Source organism: Epinephelus lanceolatus, chromosome 13 (assembly GCF_041903045.1).
Source record: "Epinephelus lanceolatus isolate andai-2023 chromosome 13, ASM4190304v1, whole genome shotgun sequence".
In the NCBI taxonomy this organism is placed as follows: Eukaryota; Metazoa; Chordata; class Actinopteri; order Perciformes; family Serranidae; genus Epinephelus; species Epinephelus lanceolatus.
In genome coordinates this window covers 27,740,660-27,762,009 of record NC_135746.1, presented here as the reverse complement: position 1 = coordinate 27,762,009, position 21,350 = coordinate 27,740,660, and the positions used below count along the sequence as shown (strand labels likewise).

The window sequence follows — 21,350 nt, the reverse complement described above, 5'->3', positions numbered from 1 at the left end:
ACACATGCTTTCAAGTCACATATTTTTGATAATGCAACTTATGAGTTAGTAGTTTAAAAAGTTGTATATGGACATTTTATATTTTCGTTAATGAAAAAAGGTGACTTGAAATTTTTTTCCACATCTCAGATTTACAATGTAATTAATTGCAAATAGTTCAAAAGAGACACAACAGAGGATGGAGAAGTAAACTATGCCTACATGTGTGCTGACTCAGCAGGGAGAACATTGGATAAGAAAAGTTGATCTACATGAGTATAAGTATTTGAAAGCAACCCAGAATGCCTGAGAGCCCCACTGCATTGTATTCTATTATATTTCAATATTTTGAACTGTCACCTGCTTTTGTGACGCAAGAAGGTAATTGTGTAACTCTTTTGCTATAAAAGGACAAGTGTACCTACAAACCCTCAGAGACTTGCAGCATCTGTAGATCTCACACTGCTCGATTGGCCCTCTTCAGTAACAGCTTTTTGACATTCACGCTCAGTCACTGGAAAGAGGTAAATATCTCATCCTTCTTCATCTATAAATTGGGCATCTGCTGAGAATTGATAATGTATATATGTAATTTCAGTTTTAGTAAAATCCCTGACACAGGCAGTCTAAATATTTGTGGTGTGTTTCTTGCTTTTCAGGATGAGGTGCATCATCCTCTTTCTTGTGTTGTCGCTGGTGGTCCTCATGGCTGAACCCGGGGAGGGTTTTATCTTCCACGTCATCAAAGGACTCTTTCACGGTAATCAATCACAGAATATATTTTTCACTTGCTGGGAATGTACAGGTTCAGCTAATGACATTAATGATGATTTTGTTTGTAAATCAGCATCCATAATGCCAGAGGTGTTTCTGCTATGACATGGCAAGAATGTCTGTTGTGATTGGCCTATTTATATGAATGATTTGAAAATTATATGATGCATGATGCATGAATGTATGTGTAATATGTACATAAAGCAGCAATCTAAATCTGAACTTCTTTACATTTAGGTACTGACAGAAATGTTCAGTCAATATTGAAAACTGTCAAATATCTAAAGATTCTCAGTCTGTCTTACTTCCTCTTTAATTAAATATGAATTTGCATAAAATTTTGCTTTCATTTTGCTGTGAGTCTTGCAGGTCTGTTTTGTTTGTTAAAACAAAGAGAATAGATGGATTGAGAATAAAGTCCTGTTTGTTTTATTTTCTCACATCTGTTTGATTTAGCTGGCAAGATGATCCATGGGTAAGGACCTTTGCATGATACTTGTGTAATCTGACAAATACTCTTATTGCATTAGCTGTTATAGTCTTTAGTGGAATTCTTGAACTCTTCTTTCCACCCACCAGACTTGTCACCAGGAGACGACATGGCATGGAAGAGCTGCAAGACCTGGACCAACGTGCCTTTGAACGAGAGAAAGCTTTTGCCTGAGTCTATGATGGTCCACGTGAAAGAGCCACGCTTTGCTTCAGATGGGGAAAAAAATATATATATTGCTGTTGAATATAATTTAAAAAAAAAAACAAAACAAAAAGGAAGAAAACTGGCTCACTTGGGTAACCATTGCAAAATATTTGACACTGATCTAATTGATTTTTTTGGAAGAAAAGAAAGTCAGTTGTTTGAAATAAATCTGGAATCTGTGTTACGCAAAAACATTTGTCCCTTGTCTTATTTAAAGGAAAAACTCTGAATCCATCAGCATGGAAATGATGTGAATTGCTTGCTATTGCTGTAACAGTCATGAGATCTCAACCCAATTAAACACCTGGGGGAGATTTTGGGTAGGTAGGTTTTACATTAAATTTGTCACCCAGTTGACATTTTGATGCTTTATTAAGTAAAGGATAATGTACAGTGAATGGGCCAATATTGCAAAATGAACCCAGGGATGCAGCACCCTGACCCAAAGCTGTACGTTATCCTACTTATTACACAGCTACTTGCTAAAGAAATCAATGATTTGACACAAAACATTAATTTTTAATGTAATAATGCAAAGTAAATCCTGACAGGGTGATGCAGGACTGCAATGTGCAGGGGTTTATGTCTTAGTAATAACATGCTTGTTGTATATTATCCCGCCTATTATGCAGTTACTTGCTACAAATTCATAAATATTGATTTAAAAATGATTTTATTGCTTCCTCTTAGCGTCCATGATTAGAACTACCTCCATAGCAGCAATCTGTTTTCTATAGCAGTGATCTCACTAATGAGTAATAACAAATCGCAGAGTGCCATCAATGATCATCCAGAATTAATGGCAATAAAACACAAGACAATTAGCTGATAGGATGCAATGCAGCGCAGATGTATGATGGATTAAAGGATTTTTAATGTAATAAAAGCTAAACTTGTGCAACTGCTACATTTGCAGTCTTGTATCTGATGTTGTAGATTTATGAGGGTTTTCAGCCTGTTAATTTTTAAAATAGGTTTGTAATATAAACACAACATAATCGTCTGCATAGTTCTAACTCTACGAGTATAAAAGAAAGCATTATCACAAATGGTGAATATTTTTTTATCATTGGTGCAATACATTGATGAAACCATTTCCTTTAAGGTCAGAACTGAATCTTATATTTGGAATTTCCAAATAAAAAACATAATCAGGGGCTACACGTGTAAAAATGTGTTTGTAAATTTGCATTATCAAATTTCTTATATATTATCTGTATATTGTCATGTCACAAATTGATAATATTTTGTTGTAGCAGCTCTTTTGACACACATAAGACTTTTGTTGTGTAGTTACAATACATATCAATCATCAATCAATCAATTAATAACTCCTCTGCCTTGAAAACAGCCAGAGAACACAAAGTTTTGAACATGAGCAGAAATCTTGCTGAACTCATCATGGGTGTGAACAGGCACCATGTGCACATTTAAAGTGGTTACACCCCCAAACAGACACAACAGAGGATGGAGAAGTAAACTATGCCTACATGTGTGCTGACTCAGCAGGGAAAATATTAAATAAGTGTGTGACACTTGACCTTTCTGTATTAATAAACACTGCTCGCACAATGAGAAAGGAGAGGTGGTCTTTTGCTATAAAAGGACAAGTGTACCTACAAACCCTCAGAGACTTACAGCATCTGTAGATCTCACACTGCTCGACTGGCCCTCTTCAGTAACAGCTTTTTGACATTCACGCTCAGTCACTGGAAAGAGGTAAATATCTCATCCTTCTTCATCTACAAATTGGGCATCTGCTGAGAATTGATAATGTATATATGTAATTTCAGTTTTAGTAAAATCCCTGATACAGGCAGTCTAAATATTTGTGGTGTGTTTCTTGCTTTTCAGGATGAGGTGCATCATCCTCTTTCTTGTGTTGTCGCTGGTGGTCCTCATGGCTGAACCCGGGGAGGGTTTTATCTTCCACATCATCAAAGGACTCTTTCACGGTAATCAATCACAGAATATATTTTTCACTTGCTGGGAATGTACAGGTTCAGCTAATGACATTAATGATGACTTTGTTTGTAAATCAGCATCCATAATGCCAGAGGTGTTTCTGCTATGACATGGCAAGAATGTCTGTTGTGATTGGCCTATTTATATGAATGATTTGAAAATTATATGATGTATGAATGTACAGTCAGGTCCATAATTATTTGGACAATGATACAGTTGTCATCATTTTGGCTCTGTACACCACCACAATGGGTTTTAAATGAAACAATGAATACCTGCTTAAAGTGCAGACTCTCAGCTTTCATTTAAGGCTTTTTTCAAAAATGTAGTATGAACCATGTAGGAATTACAACCATTTCTTCACACAGTCCCCCAACTTTAAGGGCTCATAAGTATTTGGACAAACTAACATAATCATCAATTAAACAGTCAGTTTTAATACTTGGTTGTAAATCCTTTACAGTCAATGACTGCCTGAAGTGTTGGACACATAGGCATCATCAGATGCTGGGTTTCTTCCCTGGTGATGCTCTGCCAGCCCTTTACTGCAGCCATCTGCACTTCCTGCTTGTGTTTTGGGTGTTTTGCCCTCAGTTTTGGCTTCAGCAAGAGAAATGCATGCTCAGTTGGATTCAGGTCAGATGATATGACTTGGCTGTTGCAGAACATTCCACTTCTTTGCCTTAAAAATGTCTTTGGTTGCTTTTGCAATATGCTTCAGGTCAATGTCCATCTGCACTGTGAAGCATCGTCCAATGAGTTTTGAAGCATTTGGTTGAATCTGAGCAGATAATGTAGCCCCAAACACTTCAGCTTTCATCCTGCTGCTCTTGTCAGCAGTCACATCATCAATAAATACAAGAGAACCAGTTCCACTGGCAGCCATACATGGCCATGACATAACAGTACCTCCACCATGCTTCACTGATGAGGTGGTGTGCTTTGGATCATGAGCAGTCCCTTCCCTTCTTCCTTCTCTTGTCTTTCCATCATTCTGGTAGTTGATCTTTGTTTTATCTGTCCATAGTATGCTGTTCCACAACTGTACAGGCTTTTTAGATGGTTTTTGACAAACTCTAATCTGGCCTTCCATTTTTAAGGCTAACCAATGGTTTGCATCTTGTGATAAACCCTCTGTATTTATTCTAGTGAAGTCTTGTCTTGCTTACAAGAGCAGCAGGATGAAAGCTGAAGTGTTTGGGGCACCATTATCTGCTCAGATTCAATTAAATGCTTCAAAACTCATTGGACGATGCTTCACAGTGCAGATGAACATTGACCTGAAGCATATTGCAAAAGCAACAAAAGACATTTTTAAGGCAAAGAAGTGGAATGTTCTGCAACGGCCAAGTTATATCATCTGACCTGAATCCAACTGAGCATGCGTTTCTCTTGCTGAAGCCAAAACTGAGGGCAAAACACCCAAAACACAAGCAGGAAGTGCAGACGGCTGCAGTAAAGGGCTGGCAGAGCATCACCAGGAAAGAAACCCAGCATCTGATGATGTCTATGGGTCCAACACTTCAGGCAGTCATTGACTGTAAAGGATTTGCAACCAAGTTTTAAAACTGACTGTTTAATTGATGATTATGTTAGTTTGTCCAAATACTTATGAGCCCTTAAAGTCGGGGGACTGTGTGAAGAAATGGTTGTAATTCCTACACGGTTCATACTACATTTTTGAAAAAAGCCTTAAATGAAAGCTGAGAGTCTGCACTTTAAAAGCAGGTATTCATTGTTTCATTTAAAACCCATTGTGGTGGTGTACAGAGCCAAAATGATGACAACTGTATCATTGTCCAAATAATTATGGACCTGACTGTATGTGTAATATGTACGTATAAAAGCTAACCTTAACCTGAACCTTTACATATTCAGGTACTAACAGAAATTTTCAGTCAATATTGAAAACTGTCAGATATCTAAAGATTCTCAGTCTGTTTTACTTCCTCTTCCACCAAATATGAATTTACATAGAACATGATTTTGCTGTAAGTCTTGCACGACTGTTTTGTTTGTCTTCAGTCTTTTTTGTTAAATATAAAGAAGCATTTTTTGGAAGAACTGATTCCCCAAAGAAAGGTGTTGAAAAAATGAAGGATATGTTTGTTAAAATAGCAGAACTCAAAAATGTTTTCAATACCAAGCCCTAATGTAGAATCCACACTGTGTATGTGTATGTGCAATAACTTAATGAATGTCTATAAGGCCTTACAGTGTCTTGTGATGAATTACTTACTGCAAAGTAAGAATAATGAGAATAATGTCCTGTTTGTTTTATTTTCTCACGTCTGATTTAGCTGGCAGGATGATCCATGGGTAAGGACCTTTGCATGATACTTGTATAATCTGACAAATACTCTTATTGCATTAGCCGTTAGTGGAACTCTTGAACTCTTCTTTCCACCCACCAGACTTGTCAACAGGAGACGACATCGACATGGCATGGAAGAGCTGCAAGACCTGGACCAACGTGCCTTTGAACGAGAGAAAGCTTTTGCCTGAGTCCATGATAGCCTAGTGAAGGAGCCACTCATTGTTAACACAAAAAGAAAAAGTTTTTGTTTTTGAGTATAGGAAGTATTGGTTCAATTGGGTAACCAAAATATTTTACACTGATCTAATTGATTTTGGAAAAATGTTAGTTATTTGAAATAAATCTGGAATCTGTGTTACACACAAACATTTCTCCCTTGTCTTATTTAAAGGAAAAACTCTTAAACAGGTAACACTGTTCAATTGTTTTCTTGGTAAACAGAAGATACATAGTGGTAAAAACCAAACACTTTTGGTATGGGACCTTTGGAACCAAAACTAACCCCTCAGACATGGTACCTAGACCCTAGGTCTGTTAAGCGTTTCCACTGCAAACAGTACTTACATGTGAGCTGGGTTGTTGTCATTCACTACTCCATCCAGCACTCACTATATTTCTTCATTACCGGAGATACAGATGGATGTTTACCGACCACAGAATGGGGTAGCACAACGACATTTTCAGAACAAAATAGAACAGGCTGTAGTGAGAGTCTTTTTCAATGGGATATTTAAAAATCGTTTGTGTATTTAGTCCTTCTCAGGCAAGCTCAGGGGCTATAGTGTTGCCGTAGCCCACAGGAACAGCACTCTGCCATGCTTTTTTCTCCTCAGAGTGAGGATTATATATGCAGTTCACATAATCAGATTGAAATATTCTTAAACACTTGCAGATCAACTCATTACTAAAAGTCTGTCACATACGAGAGAGACAAAATAAACTAAAGTAAATGTCATATTAAGTTGTCATATTGAAATTTAAGATGTGTCGATGGACACACGTTGTCAGCTCATGCATTGAGTAAAATTACAAGTTAACGTTCCACCTTAAATGTTGACCTTTATTTTCATAGTTAAAGTTTACTAATGTATGTAAGACTTGCCACAGTCTGAACAGTTGTAAGAAAACCAGCCACAACTCAGCCCTGAGCAAGAGCAACTGTCCAGTACTGACCAATCAACACACTGCAGTGTTCACAGCTCCACCTTTTCGTACCAGATCTGTGGGTGCATCCCAAGTCTCTTATTTTTATAGTGCTACTGCTAGCTCCTCGCTTGAACCGGAAGTCGTTCGAGGTCCGCCATCTTCTAGGCCGTCCCAAGTCTCTTATTTGTGCAGCGAGGAGCTAGCGCTAGGAGCTAGCAGCAAGCTTTAAGCAGCTACGAGCTAGGGTGGTCGAGAGGTTCCTAACAGGAAGTCTTTTTCAGCTTGAGGCCATGACGTATAAATACCCGCCCCCTACGTCTGGCTCATTTGAACGAGATGGCAGAGAAATAGCGCAAGTGTACCCGTTACATGCCTTCTTTGCAATGACACGTTGTAATTCACATGCCTACGTGACTACAAAGAGTAACGCTGATGATATTTCCTGCAAGACTGTCATGTTGTAATTAAGTTTATTTCATTCACAACCCGTTGCGGTGTTCAGCGGACTGTCGGTAATGTGTGGCTGTTAAATGTGCAGCTGCTCATGTCCAGAACCACACGTGTTGATATAACACCACACATGAACACAAACACATTTGCCCATCAGTAATTGTCCTGCATGTCATGTGAGTGGAATAATGTTTAATAGCTTGTAGGTAATATAAATTAGCCTATTAATATTAATAATAATTAATATTATTACTTTCATGTTGTTGTAAGCTACTGTCATTACCGTCTGTCCTGCACCTCTCTCTGTCACTGTTTCTCTCTCTGTCTCTCTCTCTGTCTCATTGTGTCATACGGATTACTGTTAATTTATCATGTCGATCTGTTCTGTACGACATCTATTGCACGTCTGTCCGTCCTGGAAGAGGGATCCCTCCTCAGTTGCTCTTCCTGAGGTTTCTACCGTTTTTTCCTCGTTAAAGGGGTTTTTTGGGGAGTTTTTCCTGATCAGCTGTGAGGGTCATAAGGACAGAGGGATGTCGTATGCTGTAAAGCCCTGTGAGGCAAATTGTGATTTGTGATATTGGGCTTTATAAATAAAATTGAATTGATTGAGGCAGACTGACAGGTCTGATGTCTTATTCACTCAGCAGCTGACTTGTTGAATGATGGCGAGTGGATTTAATAATAGTGATAATAATGATGATGATAATAATAATGATAATGATGCTCATCACAGTGACAGTGGCAGGGCTACAGACCGTTCTGTAATTGTGACAAACTTCGGCAAATGTCTCAATAACAATGGTAATACATGCAAAAGTGTGTGACCAAAGTCATGATGGTGGGGGGGGGGGGGGGGGGGGGGGGGGGGTGTTACGGCTTTGATCAGCGAATATAATGGGACTTGGGATGTACGCTAAACGCTGGCTCCGTTGTGCAGCAGATCCAGTTGTGCCGCCATCATCAGGAATGGACGTTGCTTCACGTGACGCTTCAGAGTAAGGCCGTCTCATGTCTCTTAAACCGACAATGCTCGCTCATCGCTCCTAGCGCTAGCTCCTCACATTTTTTCCTAGGTGGGAGGGGCTAAACAGCTAGCAAAGTCAGCTAGCAGTAGCACTAGCAGTAATTTAAGAGACTTGGGACGCACCCTGTGTGCTAGGTACCCCAACAGAGGGGTGACCAAAAATGGGGACAGTACAGAACGATTACATTGGTACCATCCTCAACTTTTTATAGTGGAAACAGAAAAAAATGCGTACCTAACTCAACAGAACTGTACTGTACTGTGGAAACGGGGCTTAGGTGTGCAAGTAATGCTTCAGGAGTCTTGTGCTATACTAACAGTAGTTCATTCTGTTGCTTTAAAGTAGCCAGTTCAAGTTTACTGGTGAATGTTGTTCATTTCTTTGTTTTGATGTATTATTACCACGTATACAACTGCATTTGTACGACACTACAACTTTACTTTGAGCTACAGTAACTAGTCAACACATTACATTGTAGTTCATGCATGTCAATGATAACAGCCTTAGACACCAAGCATTTGTGGCAGTTGTCAGCTCCAGCAGCTGTAATATAATCAGGACCAAAGCTCAAAACTAAAAGGAGATTAGTTTTTGTATTATTAAATCACTTAGTTTGTAATGGCTTCTATCCAACAGACACACACATTCAATCAGGGAAATACATATTTTCCTTGACTTCCTCCTCTCCTTGAAGTCCGATCATGTAACAGATCGATGTTAACTCAATCACCACAGCTTTACTGCATATGGCTTCACTAGTCAAACAGCGATGTTTGTGGCTTTATGAGTTGGGATCATCGACAAAAGTACTTTCTGTGTATATTAACATTCATTTCAGTCAGTCAAAAAAACTTTATTTCCCTTTTCAGTATTGTATCTGGCGGTATGGCTCTATGGGGCCCCTCTGTCTTTCCTCGGGCCTATGCAGAAAGTCTCTTGCACGTGCCTACAGTGTACGTGGAAAGCCTAAGTCTGAGAGAGCACATCTCTCTGCCCTTCCACATGCATATGAGGAAAGCCTGAGGTAGAGAGAGCAAACCTCCCTGCACCACCACCAGCAAAGACCCCCCGGGAACAAAACAGAGCAGCATCAATGACAAACAGAAATGACACTGATACGTCAGACACAGCATGATAAGGAGGAGCTGGTTGCCAAGCGGCTTGCAGAAGAAGCAGCAACAGTAGGCAGGCCAGAGCAGTTTAAATAGGGCGCCCTGAATGAGATTTCCCAATTGGTTGCACAGAAAGGAATCATGTGATCAGCAGCTCCCCTCCATCAGTCATCGGTTGACTGGGCTGTTTGAAATCAGCTGATGTAGCTGGGATGTGAGCTGATCTTGACATCGACAGATGCGTAACAGGCTTTAATGCGATACATTTTGTGGGTCAATACACAAGGAGACACAGTAAAAAAAATTTTAACGTAAGCAGCTGTGAAGCTTCAGCAAACATGCAGACACAAATGTGGGGCCAAAGGCAAAATAAACATTTGGTCCCTGTTGTGTAGTTTCTAGGGAAATTAGTTCTACTCAGGGAATAGTTTATACTTTGTCCTCTGCACTTGACCTACCCTATTTAGGAGCATTTGGAAGCTTCGGTGTTGTGGAAGCCAAGGGACCAACTCCAGGTCTGAGGCCAGTGCCTTGATCAAGGGCAACTGCAGGAATATACCTGTGAGAAAACTAGAGCACCCAGAGGAAACCCATGTGAACAGCCCCGATTTGCACCAGTGGGTTTCAAACACAGGATGTCCTTGCAGTGAGGCAAAAGTGCAAATCATTAAGCCACCAATCCCCAATCTGTCCACGATGCACTATGGGAGAACTTCAACCTACAGATGAAATATTTTTCATCACTAAGTGGTGATGTTATCTTGAAAACTGCGCAGATTTATATTTCACAATCTACTGCTCGATGACAAACTGAGGCACAGGAGACACTACTGCACAGTGTAAGTGTAATTATGCTCTCTGTGTCAATATTTATGTCCTGATAACCAATATGTTTTTTTCTCTAAAACTGCTTCACAATTGGGAATTTTAAACCCAAATCACTTTGTACAAACTAGAACAAACATTTTGTTAAATTTCATTGCTTCCACTGAGGTAACTGAGCACAAGGCAGGATAACACGGGAGGCTAATAAATGGCTGCACAGCACTGCACAATATTGTTATAAATAGACAACAAATGCAGAAGTTATGTGCACTCTACACAGTGTTTTACAAATGAACAACACCAAATGACCAAATCATCAAAGCGAGCTGTAAATAATGAGACTGAAGTTTGAACTGGCTGTTGCTTTCCTGCTTCCTCTCAAACACGTGTAGAATTGTTTGCCTTTTCCCGTCAAAAACAAAACACAGTGACATTAATTAACTACCATTCACATATACAGTATGTAGACAACAATGAAGTCCAAACAATTTAAAAAGGGTGAGACAATAAATCAAGTGTGCTTTATCCTTACTCACTTAGTACTTGCACACACCGAGCCCATGAATCATGCATTAAGTTTATGGTGTTATTTAAGTATTACGTGCCATAGGAATACTTAAATGTGCCCAGATTTCTGGGTGTATGTACTGAGTTATATCAAAATTTCAAATTCTCAGAGTTACTCTATGGTTCTGTGTGTAATCCATTATTACATTTCCAGCATGCATGCAATCCCGAACAACAATTGTGTAACATGATCAACAAAAAGTACTAAAACACTAAGCACTAAAGCACTAAAACAACCGCTGCGTTTCAGGCCTCAAACATTTTCCAGTCCAGAAGAAATACACCCCTTACTCTGAAGGGGACACCTTATTAGAAAGGACCATGAATTGAGATATATTTTCAACCACAACCAGAACCATTAAAAAAAGATAAGAATAGTACGTTTAAAGTATAACATATGATGAACAAGAAAAGGTCACTCAGTAGAGTGCAGATCACTGCTAGGCAGCCAAGTGGCTGCCTGGCCTGGTTGCTGCAACTCCAGATAATTGACCCTTTGCCAAGTTCATCCCTGTATGTGGACTGGCTAATCATATGGTAGCATCGGGCCGGCTCAGACCAGGGTCTGACAGCAACACAGCTGTGCTCTATCGACTCAACAGATTTCCTTCATTTTCAGGCTGGTTTTGTGGATTTGGAGCTAAATGTTGTGCCTGGGGCACGTCGTGTATTAATGATACTCGTTACCTGGAGAGGTTGGAAAAAGATATACGTTTCTTCCCTGTTCCAAAACCAAAATCAAACCCTGAAAAGTGTAGGGTTAGCTAGCTAGCTACTGAAGATATAGCCTACTGAATGTATACACATGCTGCTTTTGCTTTTTAATGATTATAACAGTGAATAAAGACCGACCCTGCTGTACAGGAACCAGTGAAGGGAAGCAGGGAAACTTTGCTGATATTCAACCAGCTGTGTGTCATCACAGTGTGTGCAGGTGAACATTGTTTGACTTCCCCTGGAGACCCCTTCCCATTTGGTGTCGGAGATGCGGGTGCTGGCAGCATCTGCACACACTGCGATGCCACACAGTTGGTTCAATATCAGCAAAGTTTTCCTTTATATTCATTGTCTTCTGTGTCGATCAGCAGTGATGTGGTGGTTCACTTTTACACTGTGATCTGTAGCCTATAGTTCGGCTTTAGCTTCTAACTATCTTTGTCTTTTTAATCTGTTGTTGCTGCTGAGTCAGTTTGACATCCTGGATATATCCTTCAAACACAGACTGTAGACCCCTCTGTCTGCTTCTCTCTGGAATCACTCTTTCATTTGTCCAAGAATATGATAATATTTCTTCAACAAGTGCAGTTAGTTACAGTGTGGGCTCCATGCTTACTCTGACAGCTTGTTGGACCATCACAAAGGGGCGGGGCTTAGTGAAAGGTCACTCATTTTAATTCCAGCAGACATGTTTCAGAAGCTTCCAGAAGCGACGAAAAGTATGTGGTTCATCTTTTTTTGAAGGAGTTGTGGCATAACTGGGCCTAGAACAGTATGAGTTAAATCTGTAGGCTAGAGTTCAACAAAGTAAGAAGTAACAACAATAAACACACATTAAAACAGACAAGAAAAGAAACCTATTGAACTAGCCTTCTTCCGTACTTATGGTAGAAGCACAAGTATCAAGGAAAAACGACCAAATTAACAAAATCCATACGTCTACGACACTGGGAAGGCAAAGCACTTTGCTTCCGAAATGCTCCTGGTGTGATATGACACCGTGCAGAAGACGGAACAAAAGTGGTATGCAGTCGGACTGCGTAGACCTTTGTGTGGTGGAACTGCTCCTCCCAGCTACCTTACAGTCAAAATGGCAGTAAAATAACAAAAATGGGATTATTCATCTCATTTTGTGCCTAACTTTAGTGAATCATAACATATCTAGTATGGAATTAATCTGCAGATGCTCCAGTTCCAAACGAGACCAAACTTTTCTATGGATTACAGTCTTTTAGCTTCAATGAAGTCCAAAATGTGGCCTGCAACACACAAAAAAGTTTGCTCTATTTAGACAATTGTGGAAAACTTGTGTCCCATATGGGCAGGTTAAGAGGAGTGAGCAGTCAGTGACGATATACAACAGTCAATAAAACACGTTTTTCAACATTTATAAATCACCACAACCATGTGAGGTTCTGAGGTATACAGTCATAAGTGTGCAGACAAAATATTAGGTTGATTGGCCTAGCAGTTTGATTAGATTAGCTGCACACAAACGGCACACACACACTCACACACACACACACACACACACACACACACACACACACACACACACACACAATTCGCATGGTCCCCTCCAGGCTTACTCCTAGTTGAGATAACAAATAAATTGAGTCTTCTGGAGTTTCTAGCCTTTAAGTGGCTTCATTAATACTTCAGACCACTTTTTGTGGTCAGCAGTAACCATTACATCATCTTTTGACAACATCAAATCCACTTACTGTCATTTCTTTTTTTAAACCAAAACTGACTCCATCATAGGTCTTGTCAAATAAATGATTTCTGAGCGTGCTCAAAGTTTAAAGACATAGCTGAACTTAAAAAGCAAAATGAAGTACATTCCTGCTATAAGTTGGCAAGAAGACTGAATCTAGTATTAATACCTGAGATTTTCAGTGCATTGGTCATCACACTGCAGTCACTACCTCCACTCTCATGTTTGTAAATCTAATCTGAATTCCCATCAATCATTATGTTGACATTAAGAATAAAAGCGTCATGAATCAAAGTCTTTGAAGAAGTGCATGACTGTTTTTCTTGAGACACTAAATTATTTTGAATGCAATCACTCAGTCATTGCTTGAACAACATAAACAAGAACTTGAAGAAGAGATGGACTGATAGAGACGGATGGACATGCTTGAGAGGAACATGGACTCAACTTAACTCCACACAAAGTGACGTGACCCACTTGACTCAGAGATTCATATCGTCTATAGATCTCACTCTGCTCACTTTGCCTTTTCATTCTCACTCTCAATCCATGGAGAAGTAGGAACTGAATATGTTATGAACCCTTAACTCAACATCAAGGTAATCTTTGGAGGAGCCTGAACTCTTTAGCATTCAGACAAACTGAATTGGAGAATTGAAATTTTTTAGACCACAGAAAGTGAGAACCCACGACATGGTGTCCTGAAAATAAATAAGGCAAAGACAAGGAAATTAAAAACTTCACCAACTGTGTCAAAGTGATGCAAAATGCCAAGTGAACAATATGTTAAGAATGTGAAGCTTAGGATCTAAATATCATGTTTTGAAGACCAAAAAGTCACCCTGAGGCACCACAGACCTCTGGTTTAGCCTTACGGTAACATGAATAGGGATAAAATAATTAACCTGTGCAGCTTTTCTAGACTCAAAGTTACCAGACCAATTTAAAGGAGCTATATGTAAGAAATCTAAAGCAAATAGTCCTAAAATCCTCCTAATATGTCACAGAGACTAAGGAATAATGTTCATATAACATACTGATCTCACGGACAACAATAGTACGGCCAGAATATTCGCATTTAAAAAACATTTTTACAGTCTGCAAATCATGTTTATGTTTTGAATTTGTGTTTTGGCCTGTTGCGCCGCCCACCACTGTCTACCAGTCACACAGTCAGTAGAGTCTCAGCATCAGTTAAAGTTACGACTGAGCTACAGCAGCACGGCAAGCAGCATTAGCAGTGTCCCAGTACATAGCATTAGCAGTCTCCTCAGCTGTATCCCGGCAGCAGCGTTAGCAGTGTCCCGGTACATAGCATTAGCAGCCGGCTCCTCCTCAGCTGTATCCCGGCAGCAGCGTTAGCAGCAGAGAAGCCGGACTTGCTCAAACGGTCCGCTGGAAAACCGAAGATCAGGGACACGGCGACACGGCCCTGCCACGGCACACGCCCGTGGACAAACAAATCAAGGGAGGGGGGGTGGACATGACTCGCGGCAGTATTTTGAATTTGAGTGCAGTAACCGTTTTGGCCACATTCTTACATACAGCGTCTTTAAACAAATTCTGATGGTTAAACTAGTCATTTCACAGGGGATGTCTCAATGTATCCACCATTTTAAAGGCCACGACATAAGCACAAGTTGAACTTACAAAGTGGTAACTGGCCAGTGAGCCCAAGCACAGAACGCACACACACACACACACACACACACACACACACACACACACACACAGCACACTCTCATACACTCTATAAATTACAGTCAGAAATAGAGGGCCACCAGCCCACCGGGATTTGTCCCAGTATGCCAGATGGCCAGTACACCAGTGAGTACAACCCACACATACAGCAAGTAATTAAAAATAACTGGGGTTCGAACCTCAGGGTGGGGGAGCCCTTCTGTGTGGAGTTTGCATGTTCTCCACATGTCAGCGTGGGTTTTCTCCAGGTACTCCAGCTTCCTCCCACAGTCCAAAGACATGCAGGATGGATGGATGGATGAACAAAATAGTGTTCTTGCAAAACTATTAAAATAAAATAAAAATATGCAGGTGTGTGTTTAGTTTTAATTTTCTGACATTTTGGTTAAATTTGGCAACATAAAGCATGAGGAGGCATTGATGTTTATTAAGACGAGGATGTCTACATGACTTTGAGTCAATGGCCTTCACAAAGTGTTGTGTTTGTGTTTTAATACCTTCTTATAAACTTCTTAGGATAAAAAACTAAACCTGATAATGAAACAAATGAAACCTAACTAAAACTCAACACTTTTAATACAGAACTATAATTACTCTGACACAGAGACAAGCATGTAACAAGTATGTTATCGAGCATGTGCCAACCAGTCAAGTTGGCCCAGCCCTTCCTGTTTTGTGTGAACTCTTAAGCTGGCCAGCCATTAGAAAATATGAACAGGGGGACATTTTCAGAATACACCATTTTCAAAAATGTTCCTTTTTCCCTTCGCCAAAATTAAGTGCACGTTTGGAGCGGTATTTGCCCCCCTTTCTGACAAGATAGCATAACATGGTGTCGTAGGTCCTCTAGTGTCCTCACTGTGGCTTTAAAACTGAGCCTGATACAGCAGGTTTTAGTCTGCCTCACTTCTCACCCTCAGCTTCACCTGTCATACTTGCTGCTTCTTCCCTTTTTTCTTATGCCAGACATTTCGCCATTGTCTCTCTGTACCTTTAATTGTCTTCTTCTCTCTGCACCCTAACTTTTTCTTTTAGGAGGCCGTGATGTTTGGTGAGTCATTCTGACTTTGCTGATCAGGCTGCAGTCCGCCTCATGTGTTGACATTAGCGGCGCTTGTGCATATCATGCACCTGACCGCACCATTTCACAATACCAGTGGGGATGGCATGGTGAAATGGGAGTTGAATTTGAGTAAAAAAATATATATCATGTAAGTTGTCCATGATATAAGTCAATTGATGTATTTGATCCCATTTAAATGTCCATAGACCTTTTCATGGGCCCCCCCTTGGCCTTGGGCCGGGATCATCTGTAACCTTTGACCCCCCCATGACGGCAGGCCCGCTGTTAAGACTGATCACAACAATGTAATAAGGTGGAATCTAGAAATTATAAACTTGTCTTCTTCCTTAAAGCTCTTGGTATCACATTCAGGAAGAAGCATGACCAATGTCAATTTCAATCTTATTTTGCAAAAATGAAAATAAAAAATGCACAGCTGCAGCGTGATGTGGACATAAAGCAATAACTATCAAGACTTTCAGTTCATTCTGTGCATTCTCAGTTCAGTCTTGGCTACAGGCCTCATAAATACATGAGGTGTGAGTTAATAAAAATGCCCTCTGAAGTCTAAATGCAGTGTTTTTCACATTAAAGTTAAAGTTTCATCAAAATGAATTTTTATTCCACACCAAATATTTTTAATATCAGAGTTATTTTAGCAAGTGGTTCAAGTATTTGGATGTATTCATAAATTTAGTAGACTCATTCACTGATGTGTGTTTGAATAATTTTCAGTTGATTAGACCAGATCACCAGAGTGGGTGCAGACCACAGTACTGCATTTTGTCTCAGCCATGAGACATTACTTATCTGAAACACATCCAAAGTTTTTTTTTTTTTTTTTTTTTTTTAATGACATAAAGTAAAGGAATTGTGAAAGCACAAAAATTGAATTGGTAAACTTCTACTTAAAGAGTCCACTGGAAAAGTTACTGCAAATCGCAGATACGCAAAGACAAATAAATAATGCTTTGCTTTAAATTTAACAAACACTTAAATGAGTTTAATCCATTTTTCCTTCTCCTGCATTTGGGATACTGAACTTGCATTGCCCAGAGGCCACTTTTGCAAAACAACAGGAGGCCAGGGACCAGTAAATAAACAAAAATTGATAATATTTACAATATATATTAAAAAAAGAACTACCTGTTTTCAATCTTTCGACATTTGCTGTATGCAGGGGTGTTTCAAGTGTTTTAGGACATTCAGGCCTTAGGCCAGATCTTAGTTGGGCCCTGCCCCGGCACTTTTATTTATTTATTTATTTTAAATAAACAAGCTCTATTTTGATGCTTTTTAAATGCATTGTGTCACTTTTTTTTTTTACAATAAACACACAAAATAAATTTTTAAAAATTAAAAATCCCAGTGTGAATCAATTGATTTTCTTTTTTTTGTGTGTGTAATGTGGTGATAACAAGTGAAGACAAGTGCAGGGATATGAGCAGACACAAGTAAGACAGTATACAAGGAAAGACAGACACATACAATAATAATGAAGACAAAGCGAAATATTAGAGGTATCTATCTATATACACAGGTCTTGCTTTTTTTGTTTGTTTGTTTGTTTGTTTTCTTTGTTCTTTTTTGTGTCCTCAATTAATAATTCATTGTGAATAAAAAAAAAATGGCCAGAGAGTCATTCAGCACCTCACCCATAAATGTAGTACCACTGTTCTACATGCTATTAACAAACATTGACTGGTTAATGATGGCCTCAGTTTGTTTTGGCAGGTGAAGAACAAAATCATTTTAAGTGCATGCACACAGAAGACTGATTAATACTGTAGGCCTTACACTTCAAAGGTAACTGGTGAGAACACAATATGGATGCACTGCATATGTGAATAAGTGATTAAAATGAAACATATAGCTCCCATGGGTGTCTCTTGCTCACTTGCGGGTGCTGCATGTCAAAACGTTCATCAGCATCAATGTGTCAATTGCTGATAAACATTCTTACACCATCACGGTGACTTGACATCTGATAAGATTCACACACTTCCCACAGCTGGGCGAGCTGGCTGTTTACATCATTTCACACCATGATGAGGATGCTGACCGTTTCCCTTAATTGGTTTTCTCAAACGCCTCAGTCATTCTGGTTTCACAACATTCTGCTGATAAACAAAGGCTATATTTCTTCCTTTTTTGGAAAGATCACACAACTGTAGTTTATTTTTGTAAAGATTATTTTTGTGGGCTTTTGCCTTTAATGGACAGGACAGTGTGTGAAATGGGGAGGCAGAGATAGAGAGAGAGAGAGCGGGGACTGACACGCAGCAAAGGGTTGCAGGCCGGACTCGAATCTGCAACTGCTGCAGCGAGGCAATGCCTCTGTACATGGGGTGCTGGCACTATCCACAACGCTACCGACGCCCCACAGATGCAGTTTCAAAACATGTTTTCACATTGATGGAGCAGACATCCATTGGTGACATTTAGCAAAGCCATACAGTCTACAGTTTCTGCTACTTTATGTGCTACAACTGCTTAATACCAACAATATGTGATGATATACGCAGATGATACACAATTGTATTTATCGACGAAGCCAGAAGAAAGTAATCAACTAAAACTAAACTTCATAACTGCCTTAAAGACATAAAAACCTGGATGAGCACAAATTTCCTTAAATTCAGACAAAACTGAAGTTATTGTTCTTGGCCCCAAACAACTCAGAGACTCTTTATCTGAAGACAGAGTTTCTCTAGATGGCATTGCTCTGGCCTCTAGCGTAAGAAACCTCGGAGTAATATTTTATTAAGATTTATCTTTTAATTCTCATTTAAAACAAATCTTACGGACTGCATTTTTTCATCTGCGTAATATTGCAAAAATTAGGCCTATCCTATGTGTGATATTACTACACATTTTATTAGATGCTGATTTCACTTTTCATTAGTTGCTGTTTTTTTCAACAGATTAAAGTAGATGTTTAAAGTATTCTCTATGTACTGATGTGGTTTTGCAAAAATATTTGTTAAGATTGCCAAATGTCGGTGGGACAGTAAACTGAAGAATCATGACTGTCATTATAAACAATTAATGAGACATCGTAGAGTGTGTGCTATGGATTAACGCTTGACAGACACAACCTCACATGCACTTTCTCATTCTTTGTAAAGGTCAAAATCTAAAAACAGTAAAGAAAAAAGATTTAGAAATTATTTTGTTTTTAAATACTGTAAAATTTCAATTAGTGGCCTGGGCTATTATTTGCTTAAATTGCTGAAATCAACAGACGTACTGTATATTTGGGACAGGCCTTTAATTCCTTTCACACAAAAGTGTTGCTCAACAGAGATGGGAAATATGATCAAGTTGTTTTTTTAAACCAGTACTAATATTACTTGTTTAAAAATTAGGCGTTAGATAATACATTATTTACGAATCATTCATTTGTTCTTGCTCCAACAGACACAGCATAAGAGGAAGAGTGAGTTACAGCACCCAGCATACTGACACATTACTTCGTCCTGTTAAAACAATACTAACAACTTGGATTCATTTTTTATGAAAAACCTTTTTGATTCTTTTGATCTGAGGACCCCTTAGGAACTAAACGAATACGAATAACTTACAGAGTAATCAAGGAATGGACACAAAATTTGAGGTAGCCAACAACCCTATACATCTGGCAACCAGGCCAGGAGTCTGACTGAAACAAGCCTTTATCTGTAGAATGGACAAACATTGAGATTACCCCAAAGCAAGCCTTATCAAGAGACAGGTACTGGCCAGGCACAGAGATTCATATCACCTGTAGGCCTCACAACTGCTTACCTTGCTCTACTTGAGCAAACAGTTTTTGTTGTCTGAAGATCAATAGGTGGGAAAGGTTTTCATTTTTTTTGTACTTTATGCAAAGTCTTTGAGAAATATGACAAGTTGGCTGTCAACACATACTATGACTTGTACAGTTGCTGTGGCCAGTATGTTCTTGTTTTCAGGAGGAAGTGTGACTTGCTATTTCTGGTGTTGACGTTGGTCGTTCTCATAACTGAACCCAAAGAGAGTTTTTGGAGGCCTAAAGGCTTTCTGGAAAGGGTTGAAGAGTAAATGGAAAGGTAAATCACAAGTTAATACTAGGGCTGCCCCTGACTAAGAAGTTTATTAGTCGACCAATAGCCATCATTTAGGGCCATTAGTCGACTAGTTGCCCGCATTTTTACGGTATTGTTTTAATTATTAAATTATATATATTTTGGCGGGGCAACACAAAGGTTTGAGTTGAAGGTGTGAGAAAGAATAGTATCAATAACATTGTTAACACTGTGCTACATTACAGAGAAATACAAAACCGTACTAATGAACCTTCAGGCTTTTAACTGATCTCTTTATTTATCTATTTTAAATTCCTCTTATAACCGATTTATCTATCTATTATCTATTTTTTATTTATTTTTTATATTCTTACCCTTCCTCTTTTTACGTTATCTCATTTAACCTTTATCTTTTGTTATTTTAGTTAGCCTATAGGTTTTAGTTTTGATGCATTTTATGTCTCTGTTTTAGATCATTCTTACCTAGCTACTAACTCAATTTTATGAGCTAAATAGCTTTTTGTTTATTTGGTTCTTTTTATACCTTTTATCCTATCTTACTGTTTTAGTCCCTCAGCTTTTAGCTCCAGTGTTTCCTCATGGGGGCCTACCACACTGAGAGTTGTTCCTGGTCTCCCGATGGGGGTGCCGTCGGGAGACCGCTCTGACCTGGGTGGCTGTAGGGCACTGCACCTCGGTGTGGGGTCTCATGTCTGCCCGGGTCGGGGTGTCTCTATGGCAGCGCTCCCTGTGGCCGTGGACCATGGGCCCTCTCGGTGTGGACGGCCCCCAGAGGTGGCTTTTTCCTTGCTTCGGGTCTCGGTGCTAGGCCATGTCTCTTTAGTGATAGCTTGTGTGTGTGTGTGTGTGTGTATGTGTATCTATGTGGGGTGGGAGGGTTGGGTTTTCTCTTTTCTTTTTGTTTTCTGTTTTGGATCTTTGTTGTTTTTAACCTCTGTGAGGCACTTTGTGTTACTACTGTATGAAAAGTGCCATATAAATAAAGTTGATTTGATTTGATTTGATTAATATAGGCCTATATTTTATCTACAAGTGGCTAATGGGCATGTAGCTACTGACATGTTTCAGATGATATGTCATGTTTGTAGTCGACCAATTAAAATGAGTTTACATATCACCTTGGGTTCGTCCTTCACCTTCTCAAAATGATCCCAAAGAGCGCGGCGACGATTTGCGTCTGAGGTTGCTAAGCAACCTTAACAAGCCTCGTATAGCCTATTAACCT

The 21,350-nt window shown here is 39.4% G+C and overlaps 2 protein-coding genes across 2 annotated transcripts in view; one reads left to right on the top strand and one right to left on the bottom strand.

Annotated features, from left to right (window-relative positions):
• LOC117270842 (exostosin-1) overlaps window positions 1–21,350 on the bottom strand; it is a 418,529-nt gene that overhangs the window by 177,856 nt on the left and 219,323 nt on the right. The window lies entirely within an intron of this gene.
• LOC144466540 (pteroicidin-alpha-like) lies at window positions 355–1,642 on the top strand. Its single transcript, XM_078173945.1, has 4 exons — window positions 355–503; window positions 639–739; window positions 1,210–1,228; window positions 1,333–1,642. Exons 2-4 carry the CDS (start codon window positions 640–642, stop codon window positions 1,415–1,417), a joined length of 204 nt encoding a protein of 67 aa, XP_078030071.1. The 5' UTR covers window positions 355–503; window position 639; the 3' UTR covers window positions 1,418–1,642.